Source organism: Biomphalaria glabrata, chromosome 2, assembly GCF_947242115.1.
Source record: "Biomphalaria glabrata chromosome 2, xgBioGlab47.1, whole genome shotgun sequence".
NCBI lineage: Eukaryota > Metazoa > Mollusca > Gastropoda > Planorbidae > Biomphalaria > Biomphalaria glabrata.
Genome location: NC_074712.1, coordinates 32,468,483 through 32,492,053, shown reverse-complemented (window position 1 = coordinate 32,492,053; position 23,571 = coordinate 32,468,483). Strand labels below are relative to the sequence as shown.

The 23,571-nt window shown below is 38.7% G+C and overlaps 1 protein-coding gene across 1 annotated transcript; it reads left to right on the top strand.

Moving 5' to 3' along the window:
* The first annotated feature begins 859 nt into the window (after positions 1-859).
* Positions 860-11,405, top strand: LOC129924678 (sex determination and dosage compensation protein sdc-2-like). Its single transcript, XM_056021164.1, has 3 exons — positions 860-1,180; positions 1,445-2,116; positions 11,304-11,405. Exons 1-3 carry the CDS (start codon positions 860-862, stop codon positions 11,403-11,405), a joined length of 1,095 nt encoding a protein of 364 aa, XP_055877139.1.
* The last annotated feature ends 12,166 nt before the right edge of the window (positions 11,406-23,571 follow it).

The following is a 23,571-nucleotide window of genomic DNA, read 5'->3' as shown; positions in this document are numbered from 1 at the left end:
GATGAAGAAAGCTGAAAACACTGGAATGACACGAGAGCAGATGAAGAAAGCTGAGGACACTGGAATGACACGGGAGCAGATGAAGAAAGCTGAAAACACTGGAATGACACGAGAGCAGATGAAGAAAGCTGGGGACACTGGAATGACACGGGAGCAGATGAAGAAAGCTGAGGACACTGGAATGACATGGGGGCAGATGAAGAAAGCTGAGGACACTGGAATGACACGGGAGCAGATGAAGAAAGCTGAAAACACTGGAATGACATGCTGGCAGATGAAGAAAGCTGGGGACACTGGAATGACATGGGGGCAGATGAAGAAAGCTGAGGACACTGGAATGACACGGGGGCAGATGAAGAAAGCTGAAAACACTGGAATGACATGCTGGCAGATGAAGAAAGCTGGGGACACTGGAATGACATGGGGGCAGATGAAGAAAGCTGAGGACACTGGAATGACATGGGGGCAGATGAAGAAAGCTGAAAACACTGGAATGACATGGGGGCAGATGAAGAAAGCTGAAAACACTGGAATGACACGGGAGCAGATGAAGAAAGCTGAGGACACTGGAATGACATGGGAGCAAATGAAGAAAGCTGAGGACACTGAAATGACACGAGAGCAAATGAAGAAAGCTGAAAACACTGGAATGACACGGGAGCAGATGAAGAAAGCTGAAAACACTGGAATGACATGGGGGCAGATGAAGAAAGCTGAAAACACTGGAATGACACGGGAGCAGATGAAGAAAGCTGAGGACACTGAAATGACACGGGAGCAGATGAAGAAAGCTGAAAACACTGGAATGACACGAGAGCAGATGAAGAAAGCTGAGGACACTGGAATGACATGGGAGCAAATGAAGAAAGCTGAGGACACTGAAATGACACGGGAGCAGATGAAGAAAGCTGAGGACACTGGAATGACACGAGAGCAGATGAAGAAAGCTGGGGACACTGAAATGACATGGGGGCAGATGAAGAAAGCTGGGGACACTGGAATGAAACGAGAGCAGATGAAGAAAGCTGAGGACACTGGAATGAAACGAGAGCAGATGAAGAAAGCTGAGGACACTGGAATGAAACGAGAGCAGATGAAGAAAGCTGGGGACACTGGAATGAAACGAGAGCAGATGAAGAAAGCTGGGGACACTGGAATGACACGAGAGCAGATGAAGAAAGCTGAAAACACTGGAATGACATGGGGGCAGATGAAGAAAGCTGAAAACACTGGAATGACATGGGGGCAGATGAAGAAAGCTGAGGACACTGGAATGACACGAGAGCAGATGAAGAAAGCTGAAAACACTGGAATGACATGGGGGCAGATGAAGAAAGCTGAGGACACTGGAATGAAACGAGAGCAGATGAAGAAAGCTGAAAACACTGGAATGACATGGGGGCAGATGAAGAAAGCTGAGGACACTGGAATGACATGGGAGCAGATGAAGAAAGCTGAAAACACTGGAATGACACGAGAGCAGATGAAGAAAGCTGAGGACACTGGAATGACACGAGAGCAGATGAAGAAAGCTGGGGACACTGGAATGAAACGAGAGCAGATGAAGAAAGCTGAGGACACTGGAATGACACGAGAGCAGATGAAGAAAGCTGAGGACACTGGAATGAAACGAGAGCAGATGAAGAAAGCTGGGGACACTGGAATGAAACGAGAGCAGATGAAGAAAGCTGGGGACACTGGAATGACACGAGAGCAGATGAAGAAAGCTGGGGACACTGGAATGAAACTAGAGCAGATGAAGAAAGCTGGGGACACTGGAATGACACGAGAGCAGATGAAGAAAGCTGGGGACACTGGAATGACACGAGAGCAGATGAAGAAAGCTGGGGACACTGGAATGACACGAGAGCAGATGAAGAAAGCTGGGGACACTGGAATGACACGAGAGCAGATGAAGAAAGCTGGGGACACTGGAATGACACGAGAGCAGATGAAGAAAGCTGGGGACACTGGAATGAAACGAGAGCAGATGAAGAAAGCTGGGGACACTGGAATGAAACGAGAGCAGATGAAGAAAGCTGGGGACACTGGAATGAAACGAGAGCAGATGAAGAAAGCTGAGGACACTGGAATGACACGGGAGCAGATGAAGAAAGCTGAAAACACTGGAATGACATGGGGGCAGATGAAGAAAGCTGAGGACACTGGAATGACATGGGGGCAGATGAAGAAAGCTGAAAACACTGGAATGACATGGGGGCAGATGAAGAAAGCTGAAAACACTGGAATGACATGGGGGCAGATGAAGAAAGCTGAGGACACTGGAATGACATGAGAGCAGATGAAGAAAGCTGAAAACACTGGAATGACATGGGGGCAGATGAAGAAAGCTGAGGACACTGAAATGACACGAGAGCAGATGAAGAAAGCTGGGGACACTGAAATGAAACGAGAGCAGATGAAGAAAGCTGAAAACACTGGAATGAAACGAGAGCAGATGAAGAAAGCTGAAAACACTGGAATGACATGGGGGCAGATGAAGAAAGCTGAGGACACTGGAATGACACGAGAGCAGATGAAGAAAGCTAAGGACACTGGAATGACACAACAGCAGATGAAGAAAGCTGAGGACACTGGAATGACATGGGAGCAGATGAAAAAAGCTGAGGACACTGGAATGACACGGGAGCAGATGAAGAAAGCTGCCCAGAACCGAGTTAGGTGGAGAGGTGTGGAGAATTGTGGAGAGGTGTAGTTGTGGCCCTAAGCTCCATAGGGAGTTCACAGGAATAAGTAAGTCAACCTTTATAAAAGAAAACCGATTATGGAACTTTTGGACCTTAATTAAATGCAATATTATTCAATATAATTTCAAACAATCATTTGGCGTCAAGGTTCTTAAGCAAATCATTTAACCGAACGAGGAATCGAGTACTTTTATTTATGCAATCTTTCCAAATGACGCCAAAGAGAACAAATATAGCTTTTATTTCATGTTACAAGGCTTAATTAGACTAAAATATTTATATGTAAATAAGACATTTTAAATGAATCACAAGTGGCTAATAAATGCACCACTGTGTCCAAAAGCAACTCGTGATATACATCTAGCATAATTCTGAAACAAACCATTAACCATGTGAGGAATCGAGGTACTTTTATACATAAAATCGTTCCAAATACATTTCCCTCCAACCTCCTTGTTTTACACCTCTTTACCTCCTTGTTTTACACCTCTTTACCTCCTTGTTTTACACCCCTTTACCTCCTTGTTTAAAACCTCTTTACCTCCTTGTTTTACACCTCTTTACCTCCTTGTTTTACACCCCTTTACCTCCTTGTTTTACACCTCTTTACCTCCTTGTTTTACACCTCTTTACCTCCTTGTTTTACACCCCTTTACCTCCTTGTTTTACACCTCTTTACCTCCTTGTTTTACACCCCTTTACCTCCTTGTTTTACACCTCTTTACCTCCTTGTTTTACACCCCTTTACCTCCTTGTTTTACACCCCTTTACCTCCTTGTTTTACACCCCTTTACCTCCTTGTTTTACACCCCTTTACCTCCTTGTTTTACACCTCTTTACCTCCTTGTTTTACACCCCTTTACCTCCTTGTTTTACACCTCTTTACCTCCTTGTTTTACACCTCTTTACCTCCTTGTTTTACACCCCTTTACCTCCTTGTTTTACACCTCTTTACCTCCTTGTTTTACACCCCTTTATCTCCTTGTTTTACACCCCTTTACCTCCTTGTTTTACACCTCTTTACCTCCTTGTTTTACACCTCTTTACCTCCTTGTTTTACACCCCTTTACCTCCTTGTTTTACACCCCTTTACCTCCTTGTTTTACACCCCTTTACCTCCTTGTTTTACACCCCTTTACCTCCTTGTTTTACACCCCTTTACCTCCTTGTTTTACACCTCTTTACCTCCTTGTTTTACACCCCTTTACCTCCTTGTTTTACACCTCTTTACCTCCTTGTTTTACACCCCTTTACCTCCTTGTTTTACACCCCTTTACCTCCTTGTTTTACACCTCTTTACCTCCTTGTTTTACACCTCTTTACCTCCTTGTTTTACACCTCTTTACCTCCTTGTTTTACACCCCTTTACCTCCTTGTTTTACACCTCTTTACCTCCTTGTTTTACACCTCTTTACCTCCTTGTTTTACACCTCTTTACCTCCTAATAACCAAAAAAAAAAAGGTGAAATAAATTAGCACTAATTATACTAATGGTATTGTATATTGTACTAATAGTAAGAATTGTGGATTCATTTTAAACTGTATTTAAGACAATACAGATTAAACGTGTCTCTCATACGGTGCAGAGCCTCCTCAATTTTCTAATTTTCCCAACTCACAGCATAAAGAGAAATGAGTTTAAATTCTGTCTTTCGTTGACCGGGCATAAAATAGAAAATTTTTTGTTTTCCAAGTGGACCATCCAAATGTGGGATTAGGTGCGAGCTATGTCTTGTGAATTCTTGTCATCTATCACGTATGGATCACGGCTAGGAATGACCTGCCATTTGTTATGTGTCATTTGATGCATTGAATTTCTAAATTCACTCCCCTTGTCCATAGAGCTGGCCCTAGTAGTGAGGAGGGGGGGGGGGGAGTACTCGAAGACGATGAATAAAGGGAGCTTATTTAATGTATGAGGCAATTCAGTTTTGTACATTTCGATCAAATTGTCATTTCAGTAACAATCTTTTGTCTGTCCTATCCTGGTGGCATGATTGATAGATTGATCCTCCCCATGGCTATCAAAGAAATGTATTTCTAGGAGATTGGACGGAGCTGCGTTTCTATTTGTGTCAGAGAGTTAACAGAGAAAATAAAAAGTGTTACCGGGAAAAAAAGGAATGTATAAAACAAAACGAAAATGTTAGGAAGAAAGAGACTAAGACAAAGTCAAAGAGGAGGAAAGAGTAACAAGCGAAATATTAAAAAAGATACTATTTAAAAAAACAAGGGAAGGAACTGTACATTTACTGCCACATCTCTCAATAATGCATGATATATTTCTCTTTTTAAACAAAATTAATTAATTACCGCCAATTAATTAACTAAGTGGTATTTTTTTTTCTTTTTATGCGTTGTCATTGAATGTGCACACATTTCAACATGATCCGAGGATGGGAAAATAGAAAAAACTTGTAAACCAAAAATCCTGCCAGACAGACAAACAGACAGATAGAGTACATATAAGCTTTATTAAAACACCCCACTGGTCAACTGTTCCGATGTAATCTCTCACTTTGTTTTTTTTTCATGTAGGGTAGTGCGCCTATGAGCAGTAGCTTTCTGTTAATCATTAATTATGAGAATGCTGAGAGCATTATCAAGGACATACTCATTCACTCACTCACTTGCTCATTCACTCACTCATTCAAACACTCGCTCACTCAGTACCTGCACTGAAAAAAAAAATGTTTCACCGTGAATCATCGGAAAACGTGAGAGAAAACTAGAAATTATTCCTTATTTTAATTAACTACGACAGTGCTTAGAAAACGTTTTGACAATTATAAAACAACAATTGTTTTGAAGAAAAAGCAAAGGAATAAATTGCCTTATGTTGACTACAAGGGCCCCCCATATGTCAAACGTAGAGCCTTATCGTCTAAAACCGACCTGGTTGATTTGAAAAAAATCTATAAATATGAATAAAAAATATTTAAATAAAAATAATCTATAAATATAAAACATAAATATAAATATATAATATTTAAATATATATAAATAGGCCCTATATAAATATAAAAAATAAATATAAATATATAATATTTAAAAATATATAAATAGGCCCTATATAAATATAAAAAATAAATATAAATAAATACATATAAAAAATATAAATATATAGAAATAAAATATATATATATATAAATATAAATTTCTTTGTATATACATATACACTTATAAATATACATGTTGACATTTGACACTCGTCCACGTGGGGTCTATTGAGTCCCCTAATTAAGTCTCACCGAATGTACTTCATGTTAATTAGCTCTGGGACATCGCCCAGTTACTATACCTGTATAATGCACATGGGGGGGAGAGTGGGGTGAGGGCGGCACTGCACCCGACGCAACGCCTCAAGGAGAAACACGATCTTAAAATATCCACTTTGTATTCATTAATTTTGCTTAACACATTCTAATATGCTAATTCTAATGAATATTAATTTTCATATTTTCTTTGTTGGAACGCGCTGCTCCAAAGGGAGAGAATAGCATCTTGACTTGACTAAGTCCGCCGTGATATAAAGGAGTAAATGGAGACAATATGCCGCTTTAATTAGAATAATAGAAAGAAACATATTCAGAGGAAGAGAGAGAGAGAGAAATAATACAATAGTGAAATTCAATTCAACTACAATTTGGTAGTAGATAGTACTATGATAAAAACTTATAGGCTATATTGTTTAAAATACTGCATTAAAATCCCATAATCAAGCAGTTATTAAAGAATTACCAGTACTCTATTCACACACTGAGCTTTACATTTAACTGTATATACACTAAATATACAAACTCCATTGATTCTTGTGCTTAAATCTCAACGTCTTTGATTTTCAACTTAGAATTTAAATCTTAGACCTTTACGCAGTTATCTTTCTCAAGCGTCCTGAACGACAGCCTGGAAAAAATCATTTTGCTATATCATTCTTATCATCACTAATTCTACTATGAAAAAAAAGCTGAGGCACAATATATATATATCATGGACGTAGCCGGGGGGGGGGGATGAATGAATTTTAGTGACTGATTTTTTGCTTTAATTTTGTTTATTTTAGGTAAGATTTTAATACTAAACCATCACTTGCCCCACCGCAGCCAAAGGGGTTTTGAGTTTATAACCCTACTGGGGGGTTTTGAGTTTAAAGCTCCCTACCACCAGGGGTTTTTGCAGTTAAATCCCCCTCTTCTATAAAACAAAACGCACAAAAAATGCAAACGACAATCCCCAAATTCCAAGGGCACAGTTAAGGAAGATTTTAAAACCCCCTCTGAAATTTACGATGAACCCCCTCTTCAATAGGAAAACAAAAGCAAATTATGCACTCAAAATGTTATCAGTGTAGCTAAATGGGTTTTGACTCAGTTTTAAGATTAAACTCCCCTCCAGTGGAGTTTGAAGCTAAAAAATACATCTTCAATTAAAAAAAAAGCAAATTACACATTCTAAAATCTATGAGCGTAGCCAAATGGGTTTTGAGTTTAAAACCCCCGCTAGTGGGGTTTTGAATTTAAAAAAAAAACAAAAAAAAAGTCCTGAGATTTTTTAGTTTAAAACCCTCCAACAGATGATTTTGACGATAAAACTTTCCTTTTCCATATAAAATCTAAAGCAAACTTCAATCACATAATTCCAATAGCGTATTCAAGAGAGATTACACATTTCTACCTGTGGCGGAGTTCCATTAATAAAGTGCAGTGAATAGTCATCTGCCGAAATTGAAAAATACTAAATGTGGCTCAACAAAGATGGCTATGACAGATTTTAGGAGTCAGCTATAGAGATCGGGTCTAAATCAAAGAAATCTATGCCGAACTGGGAGTCGACTCCCTAGTAAGATTGTGACAGTGCGTCGCATGAGATTTGCGGGACATGTTCTCCGACAAAATGAATTACGCATAAAAAGAGTTGCGATGACATTCTAGTACAACTTGGCTCCACACAATCATGGAGGTCCTCAGAGCATGTGGGAAGACGCTTTAGACATTAGGCCTACCAGTGACAGATTTTTGTGGAAACTGCTTGACGGCAAATGTCCCAAATTCTCGGGAGGGTCTAAGTCAGTAAGAATAGCACTTTATGTTTTTGCGATGACATCCTAGTACAACTTGGCTCCACACATTCATGGAGGTCCTAGGAGCAGGTGGGAAGAGGCTTCAGAAATTACCAGTGACAGATTTTTGTTGAAACAGCTTGACGGCAAATGCGCCGAACGGCGCAGGAGGGTTTAAGACAGTAAGAATAGCACATTAATTTTTTAAATAAGATTTTTTAATAGCAGGAAAATGCACTGCAGATACCTCAGAATATGCATTTTGTTGGCATTCAATACCAGATATAGTGCTGGGGGAGCTCCTAGCGCTCCCTTAGACCCCCTTGCTAGCAATGGCGGGGAGTCAGCAATTTTTCCACTAACTACAGGAAGAAGCTATTCTAGGGCACAATAAACGTGTTCCGAAAGATTGAAGGGTCAGGATGTAATAAAGATTATGTACACACACACATATACATATATACAAATATTTCTTTTTCGCGAGGGGGGGGGTTAGGGGAGATGATATATATATATAACTATTTTGATTTTTCAGTGAAATGTTAATTTATATTTACACCGACTCCCATTTATTCTCCCCCCCCCCCCCCAATTCTTTTTTTTTCTTCAAATTCCCCCCCCCACCCCAAACCAGTCCTTAGGCTAAAACAATTGAGATCCTAACTGCATTAAATTTAGCCTTTACTATGACCAACGGAATGAGCCAGAGGAGATAGACTCGATGGAAACACGACTAAGGGGAGGCTATTAGCAAGAGATCATGGGTTAATACTTCCCCCTATTGTTACAATTCCGAATTGATTCTAAGGGAAGTAAATGTGATGATTGTTCAGATAGGGTGCGAGGGGAGACTGCGCGCCTGGATATTAATATCAAAGCAAAGAAGTTAAAGATGTATTAATGGATGGGGACCGGTTGGAGATAAGAGAATTATGTCCCTTGGCTGAGATAGACTTTGAACTTCTTAACGGTTATAGCCCTGTGCCTTAATTGCTCGTGGGCTGAATGCACAACTTATTCAGGGCACAGCGTCATCAGGTCAAGCATTTTTTTGCTTTGTTTTAGGTATGCTGAGATGCTGACTGACTATTCAGACAATAACGACAACTTTATATCGAGAAGTTCCATCTTAGATGTCACCGGTGTCTGTTGCCAATATGCGTTTAAATGTTAAAAAGTTTTTTTTTTTAAATTAACTCCACCTTTCCCTCCGTCACCCGTAAGCTATACTGCCGGGTAGTTCAAATGATAATCTACTTTTTGTAATTTTATGCCTCCTAAATAATAAGCTCCCGTTCATTTACTTACCCTGTGGCACCTCCTCTGAGCTGAATTACATACTGAACCTGTTGGACTATCCTCAACATCATATGCAGTCACTAAATAAGCTCCCCCTCCCCCACAACCACCACCGATTTCTGCTCTTATCTTGACCCCAGTTTGTGTTGGTCATGACAGCGTCTGGCCAGATCAGATGAATTTGAAGGCCGTGACACTCTGACCAGTGGTCAGTCAACTGCTGACATGCCGCCATGTAGCTCACCGTCTCCCCTGTCCGTTTAAAGGTCATTGTTTCGAAGTGACGACTGCAAAGGGTAAAGCTGTTCCTAGGGTCCACCGTTGGAGATGCGACACGTGTCGCAAGCGTCTCGATGGCGTCCCAAAACGATCGTTGACAAAGTATGGCCTGGGGCCTTGCTGATGACTTCGACACTCAGTAACGTAGCCTACCTGTTTGTTTGTGTTTGATCTCTTCGTTCACTAAATGATAACTTTGAGTCTATGATACATTGTCATTTAAAGTGAAGGCTACAGACCAAGATGTCAATTTCTTTAATTTTATGTCTTCAAGCTTTGCAAGTGGCATACTAGGCCAGTTTTAGGTCATGCAATAACTAGCAATAACATATTATTATTTTTGGTATCAGCACTGTAGAACTTTTAAATGGTAATATTGGAGATTTTCTCGATAAAGGCACCTAATGAAAAAGACGCTAAATTTAACTCCACAATGGCCAACTAAATAAAAGTTACAAACGGAAGAACTAAAAAAAAAAAAAAAAAAGATTCTGCAGTGTTAAACCGCTAGTCAAGACAATTTATGAACTTTAAAAAAACATCTAGCTTATCAACATTTTATTTGGTACACCGGATACACCAAAAAGCTTATTATTTATAGTTTTTTCCGCCATGTATGAAAATCTTCAATGAAGCTAAGAATGATTAATGCATACAGGTTACATATATAAAGACACGTTTACACCGGAAATGGCGAACACTAACAATCAAAAAGATTCTTTTTTTTTTATTTCCGGAAGGTCAAGCGGTTAGTTCGCTTAGTTCTGCTGGGCAAGGTTTTTGATTTTACTTTGTTAGGTCACAATATACGTTTTGACATGTGATACTATTATTATATTTTGAAAATGTATTCATCAAACATTGCTTAGACTAGGATTTGTAAGTGAGAACGTCAACAAGAGTTGGCAACATTTTAATGCTACTACGAAGAGGCGCCTTCCCCATAGCCCTCTAGTATTATGCTGTAGAACACTTGCTTTTGACGACCCACAAAGTTCCTTATTTAGGATCCACGCTCCGCTCCTGCTGGTTGAGACAGGAAAACTACCACTTCGAGGAGAACTACGTCACTGGGAGCGCAAACACGAGCTGCTACTTATCCCCCCCCCCTTTTTTTCCCCTCAAAAGTGTCTGACGACCAACCACCCCACCAGACCTTGCACAAGTATCTCCCTTTTGGTTTTTGTAAATACTGGACAGCTCAATTTAATGGAACGACAACAAATAGAATACCTCCACCACCGCCCCAGCCGCTCCCGTCTCTCCCGCGCCATCATCGACAGCCTGTATTGTTGTGCCATTTGAAAGACTTAATACTCTCTAAGAGCCTGCTAGTTATTTTTTCAAACTGAAAACTGGCTGCATTTTGGGGCTTTTAACACAACCCGGCATTTCGTATCCGCCGTTGGGACTACCCACATGGCAAATAAGCCATCAAAATTCCTCAAAGCCATTTAATTCAATCCGGGCTTTATAAATACAAGAACGAGGAGTAAAAAAAAAAAAGTAGGCGGCCACTCATTCATTCAGCGTAATTGCCTTAACTTCTGAGTGAATCGTCTGCTACTCACTTCCTTACATCTTGTCTTTGTTGGCGTCTGCAGCGCGCGCGCGCCGGTAAGCGTGCAGTGAGGGGCAGAGAGTAAAGGGGGTTTGAGAGTAGAACAAACCCATTTGTTACAGCCAATCACGTCATGGAGACAAGTAGGTAAATAGAGGCTCTAATGTCCCACGGTCTTTGGATTGGTTCCATTATTTTTCTCTGGTTGAAAAGCAAATATCTTTTTATTGTTATTTAATTGTAAGAGATGTTTGATTTCATTTCTCCATCCGGTTGCTCAAACTTACGCAAAGGAGCAAATCATTGTCATAGATTTATTGGAACTTGATATTGGAAATATGTTATTAATGGATGGTAATGGTTATAGAGGACAAACTATTTTCTGTTTTGTATTCAGGTATATTTAGATGTTTGCAGTGTCAATAATGACAGTTTAGTGCTGTACATAACCTTGACCAGTAAAGCAAAAATCATGGCGCCTGAGACCATGAAGAAATAGGGGTCAACAAAGACACAAGGAACAAAAAAACGGAACGAAAAAAAAATCAAACAGTCCTTACATATAACTTATATAAGTGTTTTCGAATTGTAAATTTGTGTTTGTTAATATGAACTTGTGTAAGTCATATAATACTTGTAAGAAGTTGTAGCAAAATTGAGTCCTGGGCAATGCTTCTCAGCTTAACAAGATGTCTGGCTGGAAACGATGGTTAGAGGAAACGACTAATATGGTACGTTACCCTGCCTCAAGGCGGCACTCGGGTGAATGAAACGATTAGGCTAAATGGGTACTACAACAAGATTCCTGTGGGAGTGTGGAAGGGAGTGCGAGAGCATTCTAATTGCACAGTGCAGAGCTGTAAGGGAGCTTCCATGACCTTGTTCAAATCCTCAAGGGACCGTTTCATCAATGGCGAGTCCTGCACAGTTAGCTTGGTAAACTATAGGGAAATGGAGAGGTTCCCACTGCCCTCGGCCTACGGCCACCCATTCTAGTCCGTGCGTCCAGAGTGTCCGACCCATTGAAAATATAAGTGTTAAATATGGACATTAGTCTGGGCATGGACCTCTTCCAGACAGAGCGCTTTGCTCAATCAGGCTTACTCACCTAGAGTTTCATGAGTTTCGGTTCAACTCTTTTTGAGAGTAAAACGATCAATAAGGAAACAAAACAGAACTTATCCCGTTGGGGTACCTAATGACAAAGTCTATAGTACTAGCGGGGATGGAAGAGAACCCTAACTAAGAAGTCACTATCCACACGCCTCTAGGTTAACATCCGCACGGCTGATGTGGTACAGCAGGCTGGTTCCCGGTGTGCTTGACCCAAACGTCTTGAAATACGAGCCATCGGCACTAGTGATTTAACAAAATACATCTGCTTGGATACCTCCCAGAAAGGACTGTAGTTCTGATGGAGATTCTGTGAGCCTAGAATTCCAAGAGACCATTTGGTTTACAGTTAGTGTAAACGCTATCCTGACGTACAGCTACATACATATACATATATATATATATAATACTAATTAATGTGTGGGTAATACAAATAGAGGTAAGGATATCATGTTTTGGCCAGGAGGCTCACATTTGTGGATATAGAACTAATTAAACCAACCAGAATGCAATTAACATAAGAATACTAATGTGGGCCCGAGAGCAATGAAATCGATGGTGATATTAGATTTTTATAAAGGATTCTCATTCATCCTATGGTAAAATTTTCCCGTCCATCAAGCCATCCGTCTCTTTGACCCTCCCCCTTAGTTTTCTAGATCTCATTCTGATGTCACCCCACCAGGGCCGGCCCTAACAAATGCGGGCCCTATGAGAAATGGATTGCGCGGGGCCCAGTCTGGGTAGGGATAAGCATAATGTTAAATTAAGATTTTGTATTAGAAAATGCAATCGACTTTGCTGTTGTTGTTTTTTTTCGTGCGTAGGATTGGCTCCCTAAATTGACAACTTTGTCTATTTTTCAGGAGATTTTAATAATTTCAGGAGATTTCCAGGACTTTTTCGTATATTTTGCAATTACAGGAGATTTCCAGGAGGCCCTGATAAATCATGATAATGGTTTAATTTAATAAATTAAACCTAGAATTAGCGCGGGGCCTATGAAAGTGCGGGGCCCACTGCGACCGCACTACGGCCGGCCCTGCTCCCCAGTCTCTGTAAGGCACATAACGATGACGTTGATAGCTATGACCATCTAAGGTGATCTGCACAATGACTGGGTGTTAGAGCGTTGATACAGAGTAACCGACTGAATGATTGACTGAATAACCGACTGAATGACCGACTTGCAAGAATGACAAAGACATCTGTTGACACAACAGTCTCCGTACACCAGGAGCCCAGTGTGTATACTTCTCTCAGCTGATCTAGTCGGAGAAATGACAACCAACCGCCCGACTCGATGCCACCGTGTTCGCTAACAAAAAGGTCGGCAATTAGCACTGTTAATTACTCAGTAACCGGGAACAAATAGAATTCAGCAGCCATTGTCCTTGTCTGCAGAGGATGTGAGCAGTGGCGTGCCCAAGCTCGCGTGGATGGAGGAGGCGGCATGCGGACACACGCTCTTTAAAAAAAAAATTGCACTAACTCGCAAAATATTTGACCATCTCTTGGAACATGTCGCAAACTTTGACAAAAATCCTAATTGAAGCTGATGGTAATATGATACTATTGTCGATTTAGAGATTGGGCTGAATTAGCTGTCAATATCAAATGTAACCCTGGTCTAACAATTAACTTGTTTTATCATAACAGACGAGCTAGTTAGATGCGGTTAAGTTATGTGTACAATTCATACAATTACTGTGTATCCGGGAATGTCTGAAAAAAAAAAACGCTTAATGTTTAAACGAGAATATAAATTGCGAAACTATTCAAGGCAGTGTTGCGTTGTTTTAACATTTCGTTTAATAAGATTTTTTATTAAAAGCTCGAGCGATAGAAACATCCGAAAAATAATAATTATAAAAAGACAAAAGGGATGATGTAATGGTCCAGATATTATTGATGTAAAGTACCATATAGTATTGAGATAAAGGACCAGATATTATTGATATAAAGGACCAGATCTTATTGATGTAATGGGCCAGATATTATTGATATAATGGTCCAGATATTATTGATGTAATGGACCAGATATTATTGATGTAATGATCCATATATTATTGATGTAATGGTCCAGATATTTTTGATGTAATGGTCCAGATATTATTGATATAAAGTACCAGATATTATTGATAAAGAGGACCAGATATTATTGATATAAACTTTTTAAAGGACCAGATATTATTGATGTAATGGTCCAGATATTATTAATATAAAGGACCAGATATTATTAATATAAAGGACCAGATATTATTGATATAAAGGACCAGATATTATTGATATAAAGGACCAGATATTATTGATATAAAGAACCAGATATTATTGATATAAAGGACCAGATATTATTGATGTAATGGTCCAGATATTATTGATATAAAGGACCAGATATTATTAATATAAAGGACCAGATATAATTGATATAAAGGACCAGATATTATTGATGTAATGGTCCAGATATTATTGATATAAAGGACCAGATATTATTGATGTAATGGTCCTGATATTATTGATGTAATGGTCCAGATATTATTGATGTAATGGTCCAGATATTATTGATATAAAGGACCAGATATTATTGATGCAATGGACCAGATATTATTGATGTAATGGTCCAGATATTATTGATATAAAGTACCAGATATTATTGATGCAATGGACCAGATATTATTGATGTAATGGTCCAGATATTATTGATATAAAGGACCAGATATTATTGATGCAATGGACCAGATATTATTGATGTAATGGTCCAGATATTATTGATATAAAGGACCAGATATTATTGATGCAATGGACCAGATATTATTGATGTAATGGTCCAGATATTATTGATATAAAGGACCAGATATTATTGATGCAATGGACCAGATATTATTGATGCAATGGACCAGATATTATTGATATAAAGGACCAGATATTATTGATGCAATGGACCAGATATTATTGATGTAATGGTCCAGATATTATTGATATAAAGGACCAGATATTATTGATGCAAAGGACCAGATATTATTGATGCAATGGACCAGATATTGTTGACGTAATGGACCAAATAGAGATAGTATGCTGTTGTTTAAGCAGTTAATGCATTAAAGAAGTCTAGTTTAGTAGATGCCAGTTTTCTTAGGAAGCGTCCCATAGGTGGCGCGATGTCCAACCAAGGGGCACAACGCTCTGACTACTGGAAAGGGGAGGGCGCGAGACCTGTCAATTTATTTTTCGCGATACAAAATCTTGTAGTTTCATTGTAGTTCTAAATCCATGTTCTTCTAATATTAATCAAGTAAAATAACAATGTTCCAAGCATTTAAATATTTTAAGTAAGAAACTTCGTTTTATCTTTAAAGTAGGACTTTTAAAATGTTTTCTGTTTTCACGAGAAGCGTCTGCAACAATATCGACTCACAACCTTTTGAAAACGCAATTTTTCCTCGACTTTCGTTTGTCAGCAAGCTTGAAGTGGTACATGGTTAAGTTGACGACTTTTGCGCAGCAAATAAAAGGTCTGCGACAAAAAGTCTTACTACCAAGAGCATCAAACGACGATCACGCCTTTAACAGACATACGTGGGCTTCATTTACCTCAAATGTCCCTCGCATAGTTGTATTGACCTGTGCTGTCATTTTATTAGATTTCATTTGACAGGCGTATTTCACCTCTTTCTTAATACAAAAATTATTTAAAGAAAAACTAAAAGAAGTGTGTTATATACGCCAGGAGAATGAGTTTCTGAAGCTCAGAATGGCAGGGAAACGCTCTGCTCCGGAACCCCGCCAAGGGATCTTACAGCGATCACTCATAACCCTTTGCTAGATAGAGTGGAAATCCTCTGACTATCCAATACTATCTCCAAAAAGAATTGGTTCAAGTCTACAAAACAATTACTGTGTACGAAATAACGATTTTGCTTCGTTAGAGGTGAAGGCAGGAACGCCACTGGTAATAATTTGAGAAAAACTGGTCTAAATGTCATTAATAAAACATTAATATGAGTAACTTAAATCAATTAATTAGCAGAGATCAATATGTCTGTCTGGCCCCATTCTATCTTCGTTTTACTTGTAATAATCTTCATCTAAATAAATAGACTCGAGTAAGAGCGGGAAGTCCACGCGCCCTCCAGCGCGCTCGCGGAACTAAGAAATCCTTAAAGAATGAGCCGTCAAGCATTCAGCCGTAAGTGTCCATGACATTGTCGAAAATCGGAAGTAGATTTGCAGACGACTGCACACGCGACGATATCATTGGATGATTTTGAACAAATTATTTTAAGCTCACAATGAAATTCAAAAATTTGAATCAAAGCTCCAAATTAAAGAAAAAGAGAATGAAAATCATTATTTGAAAATTAAAATTGCAATCGAAATAAAATGATAAAAAAACAACTGCGAATACTGTAGCTAGAGCAAGTCAAACTGCGAATACTGTAGCCAGAGCAAGTCAAACTGCGAATACTGTAGCCAGAGCAAGTCAAACTGCGAATACTGTAGCCAGAGCAAGTCAAACTGCGAATACTGTAGCCAGAGCAAGTCAAACTGCGAATACTGTAGCCAGAGCAAGTCAAACTGCGAATACTGTAGCCAGAACAAGTCAAACTGCGAATACTGTAGCCAGAGCAAGTCAAATTAACTTGAAACAATGAAATTTGAAGTCTTTTATTTTCTTAAAAAGTCTGGTTTCTTCAAATAAATAGTCTACGTGATAACTCTAAACATACCTTTGGGCCCTCTTGTATATAAATAAATTAATGTGTGTGTGTGTGTGTGTAATGAAAAAAAACAATGTTATTTGGGGCTGAATAGACCGATGTAATTAAAGGAGTGTGTAAAGCAAATGGAGGTCAATCGAGGATAATGAAAGGTCCAGAACTTGTAATCATGTTTCAAATTCTACAACTAAGTTCTCCCACTGATCAGTGTAATTTGCTTCCGTTTGGCCAAAATTGTTTTTGTTTCAGAAAGACAAATAGCTAAATCTGTTACTTCACTTTGAGTACTGTGCACTGACTATTGGGCAAGTAACTTGCTTACTCTTTATGAAGAGTTACTGAAGGAGAGGTACAGGTTAACGTATATGTATATCTTTGATTTTAAGAAACTTCAGCCACTTACAATCTATATAAAGCTTATATTAACTCACTCTGTATGGTATAACTGTTGTACATGTTATTGCTCCCACACCCATTCTCGGATCAAGCTGAAACATGACACAATTCTTATCTTATCTTATATAATACAGACGTTACTGCAAAACTTTGTACCTACAAAACATGAATTAAAAAACAAGGTTACAAATACAGTTTGTGTGGAAACACGCATTCAATATCTGCCCTCGAAGTGTCAGCCCAGGCAGGTTTCAATATCTGCCCTCGAAGTGTCAGCCCAGGCAGGTTTCAATATCTGCCCTCGAAGTGTCAGCCCAGGCAGGTTTCAATATCTGCCCTCGAAGTGTCAGCCCAGGCAGGTTTCAATATCTGCCCTCGAAGTGTCAGCCCAGGCAGGTTTCAATATCTGCCCTCGAAGTGTCAGCCCAGGCAGGTTTCAATATCTGCCCTCGAAGTGTCAGCCCAGGCAGGTTTCAATATCTGCCCTCGAAGTGTCAGCCCAGGCAGGTTTCAATATTTGTAAAAAGAATATCAGAAACTATGAACTACAAACTATCAACAACTACAACCCAATCTGTCCGTCGATACAAAAAGAAGAGACGTGCTCGTGTCGAAAGTATTGCCGATACTGTTGTAATTTTAGTTCGATTAACGACTTGATACCACAGGATTCGAAGATTTATTAATATTATACATTGTTAATATTCATATGTATTCAATCAGCTTATACTTATGAAGATATAGTTAAATATGAACCTGGCCTATCTGATGTTATTGAATGATCACACTCTATAACGTTGATGTGATGAAAAGGGATTTAAAATCAGTGCACATTGATACTGACCATTGCGAATCCTTAGACCGCACTAGTTGGAGAGAGACGGTGACCAAGAAAGCTATAGACAGCGAGAAAACATGGGCCTCAGAAAGGCGTGCCACACAGAAAATGGCCAGCTTCTCTACCACCAAAGCGAAAGCTACCTTGACCTGCAATATATGTGGACGGGAGTGTCTCTCCAAAATAAGGCTCCACAGCCATATGAAAAAGTGTTCGAGATGAACCATAGTCATTTCACGACTGAAGGGGGCCGATGATAACAATACTACAATGACAAACTAATTGACTACTTTAAAAAACAAACATATTACCGCTGCAATTTGAATAATTTTTTTTACAAAGTCCAAACTAAATTGTTTTTTCTGACCTGATGTAAACAAATGTCTATACATTACTCCAACAAAAAAGATTTAATTGCCCCTGTAAATAAAAAAAAAATATTTACAATAATAAATGAAAACACACGTAAAATTTAAATTTATACCATTTCATAATTTATCACGAGATTTATAGTTTGAAAAAAAAATCCAAATATTTTCTCTCTAATCTTTTAATGAGGCTTGACATAGGACTGAGCAATTACAAACAAATACAGCAGCTTAACACTGTCGTAAATGCACACATAATTGTATATTTCCTCACATTAACACACGCACATATCTCACACAACCCATTACATCAATTTCTGGACTCTGAAATGCAAAAGAGTTACAGTTTAAGAGCCAAAGATCATAATCCTTTAATTTCCTGTTGCTAAGGACAACAAAAGAGCAACAGAAAAGACGCAGCCCTTTTTAATGGAGTTCTCTCCCCCCAACAATTTGGTTTACGTTAATTTCATTTGGGATAATCTCCCTTTACTGGCAGCCCTGTGTAATAATAACATTGAACAAGAGAAAGCCACAGCGGCAATAGGGCTACTTGTGCGGGAAATCCCCGTTTCTTCCCCTGAGTCGCGGAAGCGAGTGAACGATGGAGAGCTGTTCGCTCATTACAAAATGGTTGTCAATGAATAAATCCTGGCCAGTAAAACTCACCAAAAGGATTATCTGAAGTTGCAAGCAATAAAGATGATAGAAATGGGTAAAATTTTGAGTTGCTTCCCTTGTTTTTGTATTTGCTGGTTTTATTTAGATCTACATATTAGCCTAAAAATAAATGATAAATAAATAAATAAATAAGAATAATAAATAAGAAAAAATATCCATAACCGTTTTATTAATTATATTTTTTTTTGTAAGTCATTTTCAAACTTGGGAACATGACGATGAAAAGTATAAAATTCTGAAATCGAGGCTCTAGTTTAATTCTTGGTGTCTAAAACAAAGTTTATTAACTCAAGTATTGTTTCACACTAGAATCTGACAAGAGATTCACTTGAAAGATTTCATGGCATATAGGGAATGGACATATATCAGTTTCATTCTTATTATTGATTAATTCTATATCGTGATCCTGAGCTACAGTGCGATGATCAAAGGCAGCTTAATTCGATCCCTGGCTTTGTCTGCTTGGATTTGGCAAAATATGTAGGTCTCAGATAGGTCATGCACTTACATCATTGGACTTGGAGACAAGCATTATCACATAGACTACACTGCTCAGTGTGCTGTGTGGTTCCGTCGTGTGGAAAAAGGGGAGGTGGGGCACGTTGTGCTGCCTCTAGTTTAGAGCGCGATAAATATAAATCAGTTTGATTTAAATCTCCAATTAAACCTTCTTAGTCTCAACCAGGATTTGATCTTGAGAGCCTTGGTTCCTCGGCAAAGTGGTTTATGACATTAAGAATTTAAAGTTTTGTAAATGTATCGCCAAAAAGGGGACAGAACTCTTCAACATTATCTGTTTATATCAGTCAGAGACATCTCGTTTGGTGTCAACTCAGTTGCAAGAGCTCCATGAAATAGAAAAGAAAGCTCAGGGGCCAGGTAAGTCTCTGCCTGGGCGGGGGGGGGGGGGGGGTAAACTGTCGTCACGATAATCCTGGTATCAAAACCCTCCCCGCTACCATTTCCTGTGGTCAGGAGGTTTGGGCTAGGACGAAAATAATCTTTTCTGAAGGAACATCCGAAACTTGTAAAACAAAACATTTTTAAAGGCTTTAGGCAGGTCATGTAGAGCTACCGTCAGAACATTTTTATTAATTTTTTAAACTGCTTGTTTTACTGCCCGAAATGTGATTACCGTCCATAATGAATAAAATTACACTCCAAATCACAGTGTTGTGATCAAAGGCAGCATGAACAGTATGAAATTAAAAGCAGTTTCTAGTTACAATGGGCGAGTCACTTATTCCTATGGCGACGAGGCTATGACAATCTTTTCAACATCATCTTTCTGCTACTGGCTTAAAGAAGAAACAGATGAAGAAAGAAGATGCGCTTATATTTGTGAGTAAAATTGCCATTGAAGGATGACGCAGATGACCAGTATATTCTAGGCTTCATCGTGGCACCCCCATGTAAATGTTTCTTAGGGAGAGACTGATACACTAGCTATGATACTGACCGAACACTGCCCCCAAAGCACTTTAATCCAAACAAGCATCGCTCATGGAGATGATACAGGAGTTACTCCGTTAACATGTCCCATCCACCTCGGGGTCATATTGGTGGTGATGGCCTTCTCACGTATAAAAGCGGTACATTTTAGGAACACATAGTAACCCCTCATGGGCTCGGTCTCCGGCCTCATTCGGGAAGGAAGAAACCAGATGTGTCTCAAAGAGCTATGTCTCACAATAAAAAAAAATATGATAAATGAACATCTTGTTGATGGGGAAGGGGGATCGGTGAAGTGACACTCCTGGCCTCTAGTTAAAATCCTTCCTGCTGGTCAAGGGCACAAGGTCAACCCTAACTCACTGAGGCGCACACGACCCCAACCTCTATCAAACTTTAGATATGGGAAAATATGTAGGTCACTGGCAGGTCCTTAGCCTTGAACACAAACTTTGGACGTTATAACGGTAATAGGAAATGTCATGTTTATCATTTTGAATCTGTCCCCCACGCGTACCATGGTGTCTTCGTCTGTTTCGTAATGGTCATAAGACTTGCGCCTCGTTCTGCATGTCTAAACAAACTTCTGCCTGGGAACGATCCAAGCAGATGTAAATTTTTATATCCCTATTATCGATGGGTCGTATCTCAAGAAGCTCGGGTTAGAAGCGAGGCCGAAGGCCAAGCACACTGAGAAAAACTCTCTCATATTCATTCTCTGTACATCAGCCGTTTAGGTATCCGACATAAAAAATGGCCCATTGAGGAATGGTGAGTGAATAGTAACATCTTTTGTTGGGGCTTTCTTCCGTCCCCGCCAGTGCAATGGACTCGGTCCTTGGGTACCGCAAACGGGGGTTCTCTTTTGCTTCCCTATTTGCTTAAATCGTCTCTTCTAACGATCGTTTCCACTCGAGCGCCACCTTGAAGCTACCACTACGACAAGCCGCTCACTACAAGGGTCAAATGGGAGCTGGTTGGACTAACAGCTGTCAGGATGATGGTATTCCGAATGAAATGTTCAAGGTTCAGCAAAGTTTGCTTTCTTTTCAACATAGACTCTACTCGCTCTTTTTCAATTTACAATACAAACTTTATGGGATTAAAACAAAAAGCAAGACAAACATAAAAAATACTTTAAAAAAAAAAGGCTTATATTAAGTCTATTGTATCAATTATTTTTTACATATGATTTTTTATCAGTCATGTAGGTTACTATTGACAAATCTGTGCGATTATAAACATTTTTTACAATTCTTTTTGTTTAGCTTTTGGCTTTCTCGGTGTGTTATGATCATATCACTTGTCTGGACCAGCTTTGAAAAGGGGAGGAAAGAAGGGGTTATCTTGGTGAATGTTTACATGATTATTTTTAAATGCATAAAAAAAATGTTCACCCACGGCTCGATTATTCAAGGGGACTAATTCAACTTATACCACCACCTGTCAATTACGATTTCTTTTTCTTGTTCAAGATACCAAAACAGAATAATTAATTACCAATAGTTAATTAAGTAATTGTTTTTTCTTTAAATTGATTCTTATGTCGTCAGGTAAAAGAAATATTTGTGCAAAATTTCAGCTTGATCCTAGATTGGGTGTGGGAGAAATAACGTGTACAGCCTTTTAACCAGACAGACAGACAGACAGACAGACGGAGTGAGTTGATATAAGCTTGCAAAAAAAAAAAATAATTACAAAAATTATGAACCCAAAAAAAAATTACGCATATATTAAAAAAAAAAACAACAAGGTTACAAAGACAGTTTGTGTGGAAACACAAACTCAAAATCGTCCCCCCAAGTGGTCCACCCAGGCAGGCAAAAAGGCAGGTATCAATATCTTCAGAAAGAACATCAGAATTAAATTCTATCAAAAACAAATGACAGAGAAGAATGGAGCAAGAAGGTTGACAGATCTTGTGTGGTGCCCCAGCGATCCAAAGGATAGGTGAAAGTGAATGTGAAGTTTAATGTGAATTTGGCCTAACTGATGTCTTATAATGAATATCTAATTGATCTTATTGTTTTGTAAAGGGTCAATCTCTTATTCAAATCCTAAAAAAAAAAAAAAGAAAAAAAATTCCGTAAAAAAAAATATTCCATGTACATATTAAGGCGCTGTAGTTCACGCAATAATATGAAAAACTAATTGTTAATTGTTGTTTTAAATTATGTCCAACTTATATACATATTAAATATATTTGTTTTCTTTTTTTAAAAAAGTAAACATTATTTTTGGGTAAATGTGTATTCAGTAGAACAGAACATAGCAATACAAATGTAAAAAAAAAATATTTTTTTTGACAAAAAAACTAAAATCATTTGCATAAATGTGTTACAAATATGGCAAATTTTCATCCCCACTACTAAAGAGCCTCCCGTGTTTGTTACTATTAATAGTGGATAGCTGTAAAAGTGGTGTATTTTTATGAAAAAAACTGCTTGCATAAGTGATTTAAAAAATTAAAATTTTCGCTTTTAGAAAAGAAAAAAGTAGCCGTTGCATCAGATCTTTGAACGGACAAAAATATTTCGATGTTGGATTTTCACTATCTGATCTAGTTTACGGGACGGACGGACGGATAGACGGACGGACAGACATTTCACACAAAACTATTAGCGTCTTTTCCTTTTTCGGGGGCCGATAAAATTTAAAAAAAAAAATGTCATTTATTCAAGAAATCCTTATTTATAGAATACGAAACTTAACTAGAGTGACTACATAAATGTTTGTTGATATTCAGTGTAAAAATAATCTCTATATTTGTAACATTACAATGTTGCTTTTTAATTTTTTTTGAAGTACGACTGTCACCCTTGGTAATCATGGTGACATATATGTTTCATGTCATGCCCAGGAATGCCCCTTATGCCACTGTAGGCCTATATCCTTTCGTTGTATTGTCGAGCCCTTCTAAGATACCTTAACGATTACGTCATTCTGACATGCCACATATGCCCCTCTTGATATGCCTGTCAAGGAACTCTGATGTGCCCAACTGTTTCAGAAGACAATTCTATTTCTAAACACTCCTATGCCTTCGTGACGTCTCAGTAAACAGTTGCCCTCAAGTCTGAAATATTAAATTTCTTTTTG

Coding starts and splice junctions, on each gene's coding strand:
- LOC129924678 (XM_056021164.1), top strand. CDS start 860: ATGAAGAAAGCTGAGGACACTGAAATGACACGGGAGCAGATGAAGAAA. Junction 1,181..1,444: donor CACGAGAGCAGATGAAGAAA/GCTGAAAACACT, acceptor ACATGGGAGCAG/ATGAAGAAAGCTGAAAACAC. Junction 2,117..11,303: donor CACGGGAGCAGATGAAGAAA/GCTGAAAACACT, acceptor TTTTGTATTCAG/GTATATTTAGATGTTTGCAG.